Source organism: Mustela putorius, unplaced genomic scaffold (assembly GCF_011764305.1).
Source record: "Mustela putorius furo isolate JIRA1106 unplaced genomic scaffold, ASM1176430v1.1 tig00003909_pilon_pilon_pilon, whole genome shotgun sequence".
Classification (NCBI taxonomy): Eukaryota; Metazoa; Chordata; class Mammalia; order Carnivora; family Mustelidae; genus Mustela; species Mustela putorius.
Genome location: NW_025422057.1, coordinates 39,143,506 through 39,156,661, shown reverse-complemented (window position 1 = coordinate 39,156,661; position 13,156 = coordinate 39,143,506). Strand labels below are relative to the sequence as shown.

Below are 13,156 nucleotides of genomic sequence, written 5' to 3'. Positions count from 1 at the left end.
TGCCCATTTTTTGATATGTTTGCCTGTTTAGTGTGTGTTGAGTTGAGGAGTTCATTATAGATCCTGGATATCAACCTTATGTCTGTACTGTCATTTGCAAATATCTTCTCCCATTCCGTGGGTTGCCTCTTTGTTTTTTTACTGTTTTCTTTGCTGTGCAGAAGCTTTTGATCTTGATGAAGTCCCAAAAGTTTATTTTAGCTTTTGTTTCCTTTGCCTTTGGAGACATATCTTGAAAGAAGTTGCTGACATACCAGAATCTAGCCCACCTCCCAAGTTAATGCTTGAACCTGCTCTGTATCATTGTGGCTGGCTTGTTCTTGGGGCACCATTAGGGCATCTCTCATGGCCCTGATTGTTTTGTTCTTTTTTAGGTGACCAGAAATTTGAGATCCACTATAAGAACAAATTCTCTGTAACTTTATTTTATTGGCATTCTTTTTTATTTTTCTTTATTATTATTTTTTTAAGATTTTATTTATTTGAGAGAGAGAGGGAGAGTAAGAGGGAGTACACTCCCCGCTGAGGGAGCGTCTGACTCAGGGCTCAGTCCCAGGACTCTGAGATCATGACCTGAGCCAAAGGCAGATGCTTAACTGACTGAGCCACCCAGGCACCTCAGTCTTAACTTTTTCTGCAACATAAAAATCCATTGTTCTATGTATCACAAAATTGAATCTCTCAGCATTCTGATTGTTCTCTTTCAGACCATTCTTGGCTTCTTCATATGAGTGTGTTTAAATGAAGAGATGAATATACATCTTTAAAATATACTTTCAGCAGGGAGCCTGCTTCCTCCTCTCTCTCTGCCTGCCTCTCTACTTGTGATCTCTGTCAAGTAAATAAATAAAGTCTTTTTAAAAAATGCTTTTCCGGGGCGCCTGGGTGGCTCAGTGGTTGGGCCGCTGCCTTCGGCTCGGGTCATGGTCTCAGGGTGCTGGGATCGAGTCCCGCATCGGGCTCTCTGCTCAGCGGGGAGCCTGCTTCCCTCTGTCTCTCTCTGCCTGCCTCTCTGCCTGCTTGTGATTTCTCTCTGTCAAATAAATAAATAAATAAAATCTTAAAAAAAAATGCTTTTCCATGAATATGAATTCACTGCACACATTTATACTTTCATTCATGCATCAAGCAGATACTAACAGTGTATTATGTGCTGGAAAGTACCCTGCACTCGAGGAGCCTATAATGTAGCAGGGAGATGTGAAGAGCCAAGTCAGAGAATGTGGTGAATGCTCTGATGGCAGCTTCTCCAGTGTATTGTAACTGGAGGTCTTTTGATCTGTGATGTAGCTTGTTATGCTTTTGTTTTTGTTTATCCCATTTCTGTTTGGAATGTAGGTGTGCTTTTTCAGTTTTTGAAGTTGAGGACCTAGGTCTTTCTTCACTTTTGGAAAGCACTCACTCATTATTTCCTCAAATAGTGCCTCTCCCCCATTCTCTTCATTTTGCCTCTCTGGGAGTAAAGCTCACTGTCTTCTGCCATGCTTTGTCTGTGTGCTGAGCTGTGATTTCTTCAGCATTCTCTTTGTGTTCACTAACCCTCTCCTTAGCCAGGTCTAGTTCTGCTATCGTGATCATAATTTCAATGTCTCCATGTTTTTATTTCATGATTTTTAAAAATAATTTCCTTTGTCTTCGCATAATGTTTTTTGAATTTTTTATCTCTGTGAACCTGTAATTAGTTTTTTTCCTTTAGCTTTAGCCTCTTGTTTAATGCTCTGACTTTAAATTTTTTTCCTTGCTCTTGGCCTCTGGGAATTTTTTTCTTCTTGCTTTTGATCTCGGCTGTGTACTAAAAGTTATTTTGCTGGGGTGCCTGGGTGGCTCAGTTGGTTAAGCAGCTGCCTTCATCTCAGGTCATGATGTCAGGGTCCTGGGATTGAGCCCCACATCATGCTCCTTGCTCAGTGGAGAGTTTGCTTCTCTCTCTCCCTCTGCCTGCTGGTCTGCCTACTTATACTCTGTATCTCTATGTCAAATAAATAAAAAACCTTTAAAAATTATTTTGCTGTATTTTCCCAGGATTTGTATGTGATTGGAGATGGGAATAGAGTTTTGTATTTTTTTAGTGTAGCTCAGAAGTTCCAGTTTCCCCAGTGTACTGTGAATTGTGTGTATATGTGTAAAAACAGTTCTGTTACCTAAAACTCTGGTTGAGAAAATTCTTCACATTTTACAGTAAATATGGTTGATACATCTCCTTCCAATAAGTAGAGGTATGCATATACCATTAATTAATTATTCACTTCACAGGTGGCCATTTTTACTGCATCGAAATAGGTTGAGATTCTACTAAGGATTTGTTTAATTTAACATACTTCATGATTATTCTGTACAAGGCGTAGTTCTTCTAAGGACTCTACAAACATTAACTCAGTGGATTCGTTTGATCCTCATCCAAGTACCATTAGGCATTATCATTGTCATCCATTGTCACCCTCATCTTCTAGGTGAGGCACAGAACAGCTGGATGAGTTGCCTAGGGTTCCCCCGTTGGCGGTTGGCGAGTATCAGAATTGGTATTCACACCCAACCTCCACACTTACGCTCTTCATTCACTTGCCTTTTGCATGCTGCTCTGCCAGCCACTGGTCTTTATCTCTCCAAACCACATGTCCCTCCTGATGAAACTCGCCTAGCTTCGCTTGCTCTGTGTCTTCAGTCTCCCAGCACTCAGTGAGTCTATACTGAGCTCGAGTCAGTGTTTTTCTGTTTGCTTCCTTATGTCTTTATCTTCTGTCTTCATTGATCTGTTCATTTTTTGAACAGATCCATATTAAGCACCTGTTTCATGGCACTTGCCATCAGATGGTGGGCATAAGTGCTGTGTAACACAGAGACGCCCTCACTGCTGCCCGAATCTCCCAGGTCTTATGCTTCTGTAAGCCACGCCTCGGCTGTAGTCCAGGTCCTGGTCGGCTCTCCTGCTGCAGCAACCCACATGTTGGTCTCTGTACTTCGGCCTCCCTCTTCCTGCTCTGCATACTGCTGCCTGGGAAAATAGGCAGTTGCCCAGTTTGGTGTGGTAAGTGCCATGGTCTAGAGAAGCACCCCGACCTAGTCTTGTGGTGACAGGGAGGCTTCTCTGGAAGAAGAGATGTCAGAGATGAGTCTTGAAAAGTAAGAGCTGGTTGAAGATTGAGGAGAAGAGTGTTCAGTACAGTATGGAGCAAAAATTCGTAGAGAAGAGAAGAACGGTACATTCGTAGTACTGAGAAAAACTCATTGTGCTGGAGCTTGACGTATCAGGTGGGGGAGCAGTGAGACGAGGTGGGAATAGCCACAGTGGAGCTAAGGGAACTGAAACCGTGAGGAGTAGAGCTCTATTTTAGTAACGTAACTGTGGTTTGGTGAAGGGGATGGGGGAGGAGAGCACTCAGAAAGCTAATGCTATGCTCCGTGTGATGACGGCCTAAACCAGGGAGGTGCCATCAGGGAGGAGAAGTGAGCAGATCACAGGAGATGGACAGGAGGCGGGACTGATAACAGTGCTGGTGGCTAATGGATTGTGGTGGTCTTGGGGAGGTGAGGTCTTGTCAAGACATTCACTTTGATGGAGGAAGGGCAGCAGGTTAATCAGAAAGATGGGGAAATTGGATGGTTAATTTGATGGTGAACATGCAAGTGTGGGTGGGTCACCTGAAGATGTCCAGAATTCAGTTGTGTCTCAGTCTTTAGAGAGAAATCTATTGAAGCAAGAGCTAGAAAGAGAGAAATTTTGAAGTTGGGTAGCATATAGATGGTAAAGAAGGCCCTAGGAAGAGATAAAATTGTCAGAATGAATTGTGAGAAGAAAAAGGGGGGACAGGACACTGAGGAAGGGGAGGCACCATCTGGAGTCACTGTCTCAGAGACATTCCTTATCACAGCAGCAAGCACCTCAGGTGGCTTCTGGTGCTTGCTGTGTTTGAGAATATTTTATCTTTCTTCCATGCCACTTTTGCTCAGGCCATGAAATAGTGCGCCTTTTGTTCAGTCTTCCTAATGCTGAGTTTGTGTGTTTTTTTTGTGTTTGCTTATAAAGAACTCAATTTACCACATTTCAAAATGTCTTTTCTTAAATAGCAGGAGACTGCTGTCAGATTCAGGGTATTTGGGTGATATGTGAATAACTAGTAGTGGTTGCATTACAAGAAAGTCTTAATGTCTTTTACCCTGGGGCATTGTTTTTGAATTAGGCTTGGGCCAATTGAGGCATAATGCTTAAGTATTATCAGCCGTGTGATTAGCTCTTCTAAGCTGAGTCACACTGTGAAAAACATGCTCAAGTGATTCGTACTGTACCCCAAGATTCATTGACGGCTATTCCCTGAGAACAGAGGTCTTCTCTTTAAATACACTGTGTGACCTAGGATTCTGCTGAACTTGGATGAGCCTCTACTTATTGGAATAGTTCTTTTCATCACTCATTGAGAATCACTGTCCTCCTTTCTTGGCCTCAGTGGCCCTCCCATAGCCAGTGTACCCATAGCAGTTGTTATCGCGGATGTAACTAATAACAGAGACTAAACAGAGTCTTCCAATAAGTGCACTTTCATAACTTTGAAAAAATTCCATTAAGCTCAAGATAATACTGAGAGTTTTTCTGAGAAAAATTTAAACTTTGAGCTCTTCACTTTAAAAAATTATTATGAAAAACAAAAATATGGGGGCACTGTTTTAGATTTAAAGGGGCTTAACAACCAAATGTAATGTGTAAACCTTAATGGAACCTGTTTGATAGAATTAGCTGCTATAAACTATGTTGAGACAACTGGGACATTCGAATAGTGTGTATGTATTAGTTGATAAGTTAAGTATAGACTTATGGTTAATTTTATTAGACATAAAAATGGGACTGTGGTTGTATAGGAGAATATCCTTTTTCTTAGAAAATGCATACAGAAATATTCAGTGGTAAGGTACATAATGTGTTCAGCTTACTTTCTTTTTTAAAAGTTTTTTTTATTTTTTAATTTTTTAGAAAGATTTATTTATTTTGAGAGAAAGAGAGAGAGACTGACTGCTGACTGTGGAGCCCAGCAAAGGGCTTAATCTCACCATTCATGAGAGCTTGTCCTGAGCTGAAACCAAGAGTCTGATGTTTAACTGATTGAATCACCCAGGGATCCCTGCAACTAACTTTCAAATGGTTCTGCCAGAAAAAGAAAAATAACAAGAGAAAAAAAATGTGTGTGTGTGTGTGCGCGCGCGTGTGTGTATCAGAAAGCAAATGTGGCAAATTTTATATTAGTTAATGCATCTAGTTGAAAGATATAGGGTATCATATTATTCTTCAACCTCTGTGGAAATGAAAAAATTTTCAAAATAAAAAGTTTTGGGAAATAAAAGACTATGCTGTTGTCAGATATAAGATAAAGCTCGGATTGCAGTAAACAATGAAAAAACAGTAAACAATAACAATTTTAAGGCTAAGTGGGTAAGTTATCTAATGAGATGCTTCCTAGATGCTCATATATTTTAAAATCTTATTCTAATTTTTTTATATTTTAGGATTATGTAGACATTGGTTGATGTTTATGCTCAGAATAGAGAGTTCTGTTTTTAAAATGTGGTTATTGCTGACCAGTAGTGATATTCCTCACCTATCACATTAGTAGAATATCTAAAATAAAGTTGTGACTAGCTGTAGATTTTCTCTGTGTTGTATTTTAGGAGAATTTTCTTCCTTTGTTTAGGTTTTTGCAAGTTGTGCTATCAAATATCTGTACTTTCAGTGTTCTCAAATGAGAAAGAGTGGCTCACTCTTTCTGATTAACCTTTTTTCTCTGATGTATTTAAGAATATTCTTCAGCCTGGCATACCCATTTCTGGGAGGTGTATGCAGACTTTCCAGAGGATGCACAAGTGTGGGTGGGCTTAAGGGCATCCATCTTCAGATTTTCCCCTTCCATGTACACTGGAGCCTGGGACTGCTCACCTGCACCTCCTCTCCCAGCAGCTATTCCCTCCTCGGAAGAAGGAGGACACATCCGTTTACTTAACTCTGCTGCCATTCCTAGGAAATAAACGTCTCAGGCCATCGGGGGGACAAGTGGAATTACTGATTTGGGGAAATATTTTAATAAGTAATCACATTACTTCGTTATAATACCTAGGCCATTTATCTTTTTCTGTCTTATACGAACTATATTTCTGAGGCCTCAGAGCTAGGCTATATTGCCCTGTGATTGCATATTTTGAACTCATAGCATAGATAGCTTCATGAAAGTGATTTCATCTCTTCTGCTCCCAATTACTGTTCTTTAGTCAAGAGCTTTTGAGGGAGAAACCTTTGAGAGCAGAGCAAAGTAAGTTTCAAGTGATAGAAATTTTTTTTAAGATAACATATTTAAAGATAAGCTAATATTTCAGCTATTCTCAGTTCTCGGTTGCTATGATGGTCATAACGATGGAGTAATGCATATTTGAACAGCTGAAGCAGTACTTGTTAGTGAAGCTGATTGTTTTAAATGTGACTAGAATATTTTCTGGGACTACACAGTGTTTCAGGGTATTTCAGATAAAATGTAAGGATAAAAATATTTTGTAGTTTCTTTCAGATAAAATGTGTACCATTCAACAAAGTTAATGCCTCTTTATTGAATTTTATCATGAAATATTCTAGTTATATTTAATTTTCAAAATATTTTGTATTTTCTATTTTCTACCTCCTATTAACAAAAAATGAAATTATATTCTTGCTGCCAGGCTAATTTGTTTTTAGCAGTACAGTAATTGCAGTAGGTTTTAGTAATCTCACCTTGATATTTTCTCCACATCCTCTCTTTTGTGGTGGAAAGGAATTCATAGACTACATCAGTCTTTAGAACGTAACAAAAGCATGCAGTTGGGTGACTGGCACAAGTCTGAATCCTACTTAATACCTATTTCAGATCCTACTCCCTTTCTGAATCCAAAGTCTGATTTTGCTTTATCCAAACCGCACAAATCTTCATTTGTACTTTTTTCCCCCTGGTATATATTTAGCATTAATTTTTTCTAGCATTGAAGGAATTTAATCTGATATAATTGAGTTTGTTAAATTATAAATTTGATAATATACTGTATTTTATATCAAGTATTCAAGAATTGCTTCGATGTTTGTTACTGTGAATACTCTGTTTTTTTCTATAGGCCTGTATAAAGTATTTATAAATTCTCTCATTCATATGCCTATTAGGGACTCCATTCTTTCACCCCATCCTCCATTCTCTTCTTCCATGAATGGGTTGTAATGGGTAGATATGTAAAAGAGAAAAAGAGAAATTAGCATCTGTTTATCTGATGTGGCATTTAAAAAATTCTACTACATGATTGTTACCTGTAGTCCTGTGTTTATATCCCCATAATAGAGTATGAATTCCTTACTGGTTGGGATGATATCCCCCCCCCCAGGCTAGAACTTTAATTGGGGAAAGGAGGGAAATACAGAGAGGACCCACAAAGGAGGGAAATACCTGGAAACCATGAGGCCCCCAGACGTGATAGGGGAGTGCAAGTGGAATGGACCTTCAGCTTTGGAGGCAGTACTAGGACTGAGGGCATGTGGAGCAGGGGGTTCTGGGAACTCCTGGGGAGCCAAGCTGCATTCTAGCACCAGGTACAAGGGTCCTGAGAATGGATGATATTTTAGTCATCAACAGAAATCCCTTGTAACATACAGCTATCCAGCTTTGAATGAAGATATACTCAACCTTTTGTAAATGGTAATTGTAATTCTACTCAAATACTTGAATTTTCATTTTAAGAGTATGTTTAAAAAAAAAAGTATGCAGTGGCATTTGGAAAAATCTGGGAAAGATTTTCTTTCTTTCTTTTTTTTTTTAATTCATGTTTTTTTAAAAAAGATTTTATTTATTTATTTCACAGACAGAGATCACAAGTAGGCAGAGAGGCAGGCAGAGAGAGAGGGAAAAGCAGGCTCCCTGCTGAGCAGAGAGCCCAGTGCGGGACTCGATCCCAGGACCCCGGGATCATGACCTGAGCCGAAGGCAGAGGCTTTAACCCACTGAGCCACCCAGGTGCCCCTGGGAAAGATTTTCTTGTGTAGACTTCTTCCCAGCACATCTGTTAGAGTTTCTGTAGCTGTGGGATTTTCAGTATGTCTGCTCTAAAACAGGTAAGGCCCCCAGTCCTCCGACAACTACAGTGGTTTGAAAGCTAAATTGTTTCAATAAGTATATAATGCGTGCTTTATTAGAAACATTGTGGTGTAGAGCAATGATAAGAGAGTGGTAGCTTCAAGAATGTTCTTGTATGTGGCAGATAAATGAGAAGAAGGCTCCAGGTAGAAAACTGTACCGATGTCTGAGGGCACAGTTTGCTGCTGAGCTGTTATCAGTAGGCCAGGCTAGGACTGGCATTCTAGAGATAATGTAGAAAAGATCTACTAAGTTCTCACACAGTATGCTCTCTTGGGTAACTTTAGTAACCAAGGAAGACCAGTCCTTCTGAAAGACTCAAATAAATGTATAGTAGAGGTTAGAGCAAACCAGATAGCTTGTCCAGGGTATTGGGCAAAATTTGAAGGAGCATTTAAGAATGTTTAAGAGCTGATGAGCCAAGACTTCATCATCAGGGTCCTCAGAACAGTGGCACTGACAGAGAAAATCCATGAGTGATTGTTGATACAGGCAGGCAGGGTAATGGCTACTTTCCTTTCATATTTTCTGCTGCTTTAGGGACATGTCATTGTAATGGTCTTAAGAACTTGAAGGTCTTCATTGGAATGTCATCAGTGGTGGGGGAGAGTACATGTGTACTGTAATTAAGCCGCAACCTCTGTATTCTGTCTCACCTAAGGCTTTCTATCCTGCATTTCATGTGGCATTGTAATATAGACTGAAAATACTCCGGGGAAGTCCAACTTTGATGTAGAGTTTTTGTTGTTGTTGTTGTTGTTAAGATTTTATTTACTTGAAAGAGAGAGGATAAGGGAGAGCACACGGAGCAAGGGTTAGAGGGAGAAGCAAGCTCCCTGCTGAGCAGAGGGCCTGATGTGGGGCTTGATCCCAGGACCTTGGGATCATGACCTGAGCCGAAGGCAGACAAGTGCTCCTGATGTAGAGTTTTTATGAAAGTTGAAAAGGTTTGCCTGACCAACACCATCTTGCCCTACTTCATTTTTTTTTTTTTTTAATGAAGGCCAGGCCCTCCATAATCAGGCCTTTCACCTCAGACACCCCAAAGGAATCAGTTCTTCATGAGATGCTTGGAATATGCTGTGAGTTCATCATCTGTTGTTTCAGCTGCCAGATGAAATGATCTTTGGAGAAAAAAACCTTTACCAGAAAATATGTATGTTTTAAAATCTTGAAGAATGTTTCTTTCAGTGAGAGTTTTAAACCCAGAGCATAAGATACTTGAAAAGAGGAAGTTGAGATAAGGAATAGATGACAGTAGTTGAGAGACAAAAGGAAGAAATAGAATAATAACTCAAAAAATTTGTTATATTTTAGAGTATACAAAAAATCCAGTAGATTGTGACTAAAACGATGAGTATCTCAAAATTGCAGAATTAGTTTATCATGCAGAATTAATATATTATCCAGCAGTCTTTTATGTTTTTCTCATGGTTTGTCATAGAAAAATGTTGAAAACCTTACCTATGATATTTAGGATGTGTTTACCCAAACTTTAGTCTGCTGAAGAGGACATGGAAAATAGAAGAAAACTTGAATGATTCTAGGTTCCAGAATCTTCTCTTGTAGCTTTAGTTTCTTATAAAACTGATAGGCCCTTTTCTAAAAGATTCATTTATTAGTGAGCGAGAGAGAGAGTGCACATGAGTGGGGAAGGGGCAGAGGGAGAGAGGGAGAGAGCATCCTCAAGCAGACTCCCCACGGAGGTGGACCTCAGTGCATGGGTCACTCTCAAGACCCCTGAGATCATGACCTGAGCCAAAATCAAGAGTTGGCCGGTTAACCAACCGAACCACCCAGGCACCCCTATAGGTCGTTCTTATAGCAGAGGTTCTCCTTTTTACATGATACTCAGATCATCATTCTTTTTTATTTTATTTTTTAAAAGATTTTATTTATTTATCTGACAGAGAGAAATCACAAGTAGATGGAGAGGCAGGCAGAGAGAGGGAGAGGGAACAGGCTCGCTGCTGAGCAGAGAGCCTGATGCAGGACTCGATCCCAGGACCCTGAGATCATGACTTGAGCCGAAGGCAGCGGCTTAACCCACTGAGCCACCCAGGCACCCTCATCATTCTTTTTAAAAAAGATTTTATTTATTTATTTATTTATTTATTTATTTGGGGAGAGAGGGACAGAGCACAAGCAGAGGGTAGAAGGAGAAGCGGACTCCCTGCTGAGCAGGGAGCCCAATACAGGACTCAATTTCAGGACCCTAGGATCCTGACCTCAGCCTAAGGCAGATGTTTAATCAACTGATCACCCAGGCACCTCTCACGTTTTTATTCTTATAGTGAGGAGTGGAAAGAGACCCTAAAATGCAGCATATAATTCTATATGTGTGTAGTCCATCCTGAGAAAGAGTTTTCATAATCTGGTTAAATGCTAATGGAGCCACAGTTCTGCCAACTAACTGATAATTCTTGGGAAAATTGGTGTCCATAGCGTGCCTTGTTCATGCCATCGCTGTGCTGCTGCTGCCAGTATTGTGTCAAACTGCTCGCCCTCTTTTTAATTTGCTCTTAAAACCCAGTGTTCCAGTAGACCCCTCAGGCCAAAGGATGATGAGCCTGACAGTAACAAGGATTCATTTATCAGCAGATTGAAGCAAATCGGTTGCCTTGGGAGGTGGCTGGAGAACTCTTTGTTCCTGGGAGTGTTGAGGAGAAACAGCCAGAGCTTCAGTATTATACAAGGATTCAGGTTCTGTGTTGGGTTGGAATAGATGACTTTTGTCTCTGTTCATTCTGAGAATCACTGATTTTGATTTTTTTTTAGCATCCTCAGCCATACTTGAGTCTTAATAATCAGTTTGAGGGGGCGCTTGGGTGGCTCAGTGGGTTAAGCCGCTGCCTTCAGCTCGGGTCATGATCTCAGGGTCCTGGGATCGAGCCCCGCATCGGGCTCTCTGCTCAGCAGGGAGCCTGCTTCCTCCTCTCTCTCTCTCTGCCTACTTGTGATCTCTCTCTGTCAAATAAATAAAATCTTTAAAAAAAAAAATCAGTTTGAGGTTCTGTGTTAATTTTAAAAATATACAGGCTAACAAAAGAGGGTTTAATGATGTAAACAGATAGTCCAAGGAGGATGCTTTAAGCTCTAAGTAACAGAACAACCAACCCAACCTGACTTAAACAATGAAAACTTCACTAACTCATATAAAAGAAGGTCATGTGCTCTGCACAACATCCTCGTGAAGCTTGAGCCAACAAGAAGACATCACAAGCCCTCTGAATACATGGCAGGAAGGAGGGAAAGGCACAAGCACAGGATGTATAGAAGAAGGATGCAGAGTCTATTCTTGAAGAAATACTCATTTCCCTTCAGAATGAAGAGAATTCCCGAGTAAGCTATTAAGGAGTAAGCTGCTAAGGACCTGGGTTGGATAAAATGCTATAATAAAAGAATGAAAAAAATAATAAAATGGCAGAATGAGGTGAAAAGGGAAGAATACAAAGCCAAGGAGTCACATGAGAACCAGTTTGCAGAACAAATACATTAGAAGTAGCTAGGAACAGAGTAGTCATATCTGGAAAATGAACTTACTGACAGGGCACAAGCTTGAGACAGCTCTAGTGAGTGCAGAAGAAAAGGAAAGAAAGGCTGAAGCAGGTAAAAATGATAGGTGTAGGATTGGATTTCCTGGATATGGATCTGAGCTAGAAGGAGTTCTTTTTTGTTGTTCACATTCCTCTTGGCATCATGTATTTGGTTGCAGAGATTTGACTACTTTAGATATCACTCATTTGGAAATATGTAAACACGGACAAATTGGTGAAAATGAATGTTCATGTTCTTCCTAGAAGAATACCAATGAGATGAAAGTTATATTTATAGCCTGAGAGACCAGGAAAATTCCCCTTTGAAGCAATTTGTTTCCTGGCATTGATACTGAAACTCCCCTCCCCTACCATGTGATGATTTCCTGTGCTCTGCTGGAACTGGTCTTTTGCTAAATGTAAGTACTGACCTGCTGATCTTAGAGCAAGCACTTTGCTGCTTTTCCTACCACCAGAAACCACTGTGTAGGACAGGTTTTATGGAGAAAAAATTCTTTGTGTGCATATGTCCAATATCTGTGGTTAATCATTTACCTTTCCTACATTTTAAAAAATCTCTTAAGTAAGTCTGGGTGATAGGTTAGCACGAAAGAAGAGCAAACAGATCTACTAACATTTACTGTCATTGACTAGGAAAGTGAACTTTCATTCTTTGCCAGCAAGTATAGGCTTTAGAATCTTTACATTGCAAATTGCTGTGGGGAGTAGACCGTAGAGCAGAAATGGTTTGCTGGAATGGACTTGTCATGAATTATTCATTCACTATCTAGTTCCTTGGAAATCAGCTGGAGGAAGTAGTTAGTCCAATTTGATCACAGCAGTGGTATGCCAAGGGCTCCAGCAAGCCTTTACAAGTCCAGCTGCGCAGATGTGCGTCTGCTGGCTGCTGTAGGGCGGCAGCTGCCGTGCAGAGGAACCCAGGAACATGCTGCTGGGGAGAGCTGCACTGAGGACTCCCTGATGCATCTTGCTGGAAAATGAAGCTTCAGGTAGGAGATGTGCCCTATCAGCAGTGGCCGGATTTCTCATTGATTTTAGGGATGCATTAGGCCTTATGGAGTAAATACAGAGAGAACCAGAATTGTTCAAGGACGCCTCACTGTTGAGGTTCTCAACCAGAGAAGCTTAGGGATTTAATTCCATTTTCAAGGGTGTGCTTTGTAACAAAACTGTTCCTTGAAATTGTGAAAAGTATTCTTAAGCCAAATGAGCATTTAAGTGTATAAATTATAGCAGATTTCTTTTAATGGTATTCTCCTGCTAGTGTAAAAAGTATCTTTTTTGTTTTTTTTTGATGTGATACTGCCCATATAAATTTAAATCAGGGAATTATGGCTTTGGAAAGATTCTGAAAGAGAAAACTTAGTTTTTAATTGGAATGAGCACAGCTGCAGGCTCCCTTGCATTTTCCTGAGGAAGTTTTGTTTTCAGAAGGCTCCTTGCTTGGTTCTTTCAATGGAGCATTTATTCTGGGAA

At 40.3% G+C, this 13,156-nt stretch overlaps 1 protein-coding gene across 7 annotated transcripts in view; it reads left to right on the top strand.

The window, feature by feature from the left end:
- Positions 1-13,156, top strand: part of MARCHF8 (membrane associated ring-CH-type finger 8) — a 129,591-nt gene that overhangs the window by 70,682 nt on the left and 45,753 nt on the right. Inside the window, exon 1 of one of the 7 annotated variants that reach the window (XM_004765876.3) lies at positions 2,267-3,025. The exons of 5 other annotated variants lie outside the window; for them this stretch is intronic. Coding sequence is in view for 1 of the 2 variants with exons in the window: in XM_004765875.3 (XP_004765932.1) it covers positions 12,658-12,669 (12 nt within the window). In the remaining variant the exon portion in view is untranslated. Of the gene's footprint in view, positions 1-2,266; positions 3,026-11,159; positions 12,670-13,156 lie in introns of those variants that run through there. One more of the 7 variants, XM_004765875.3, reaches the window with a different exon arrangement.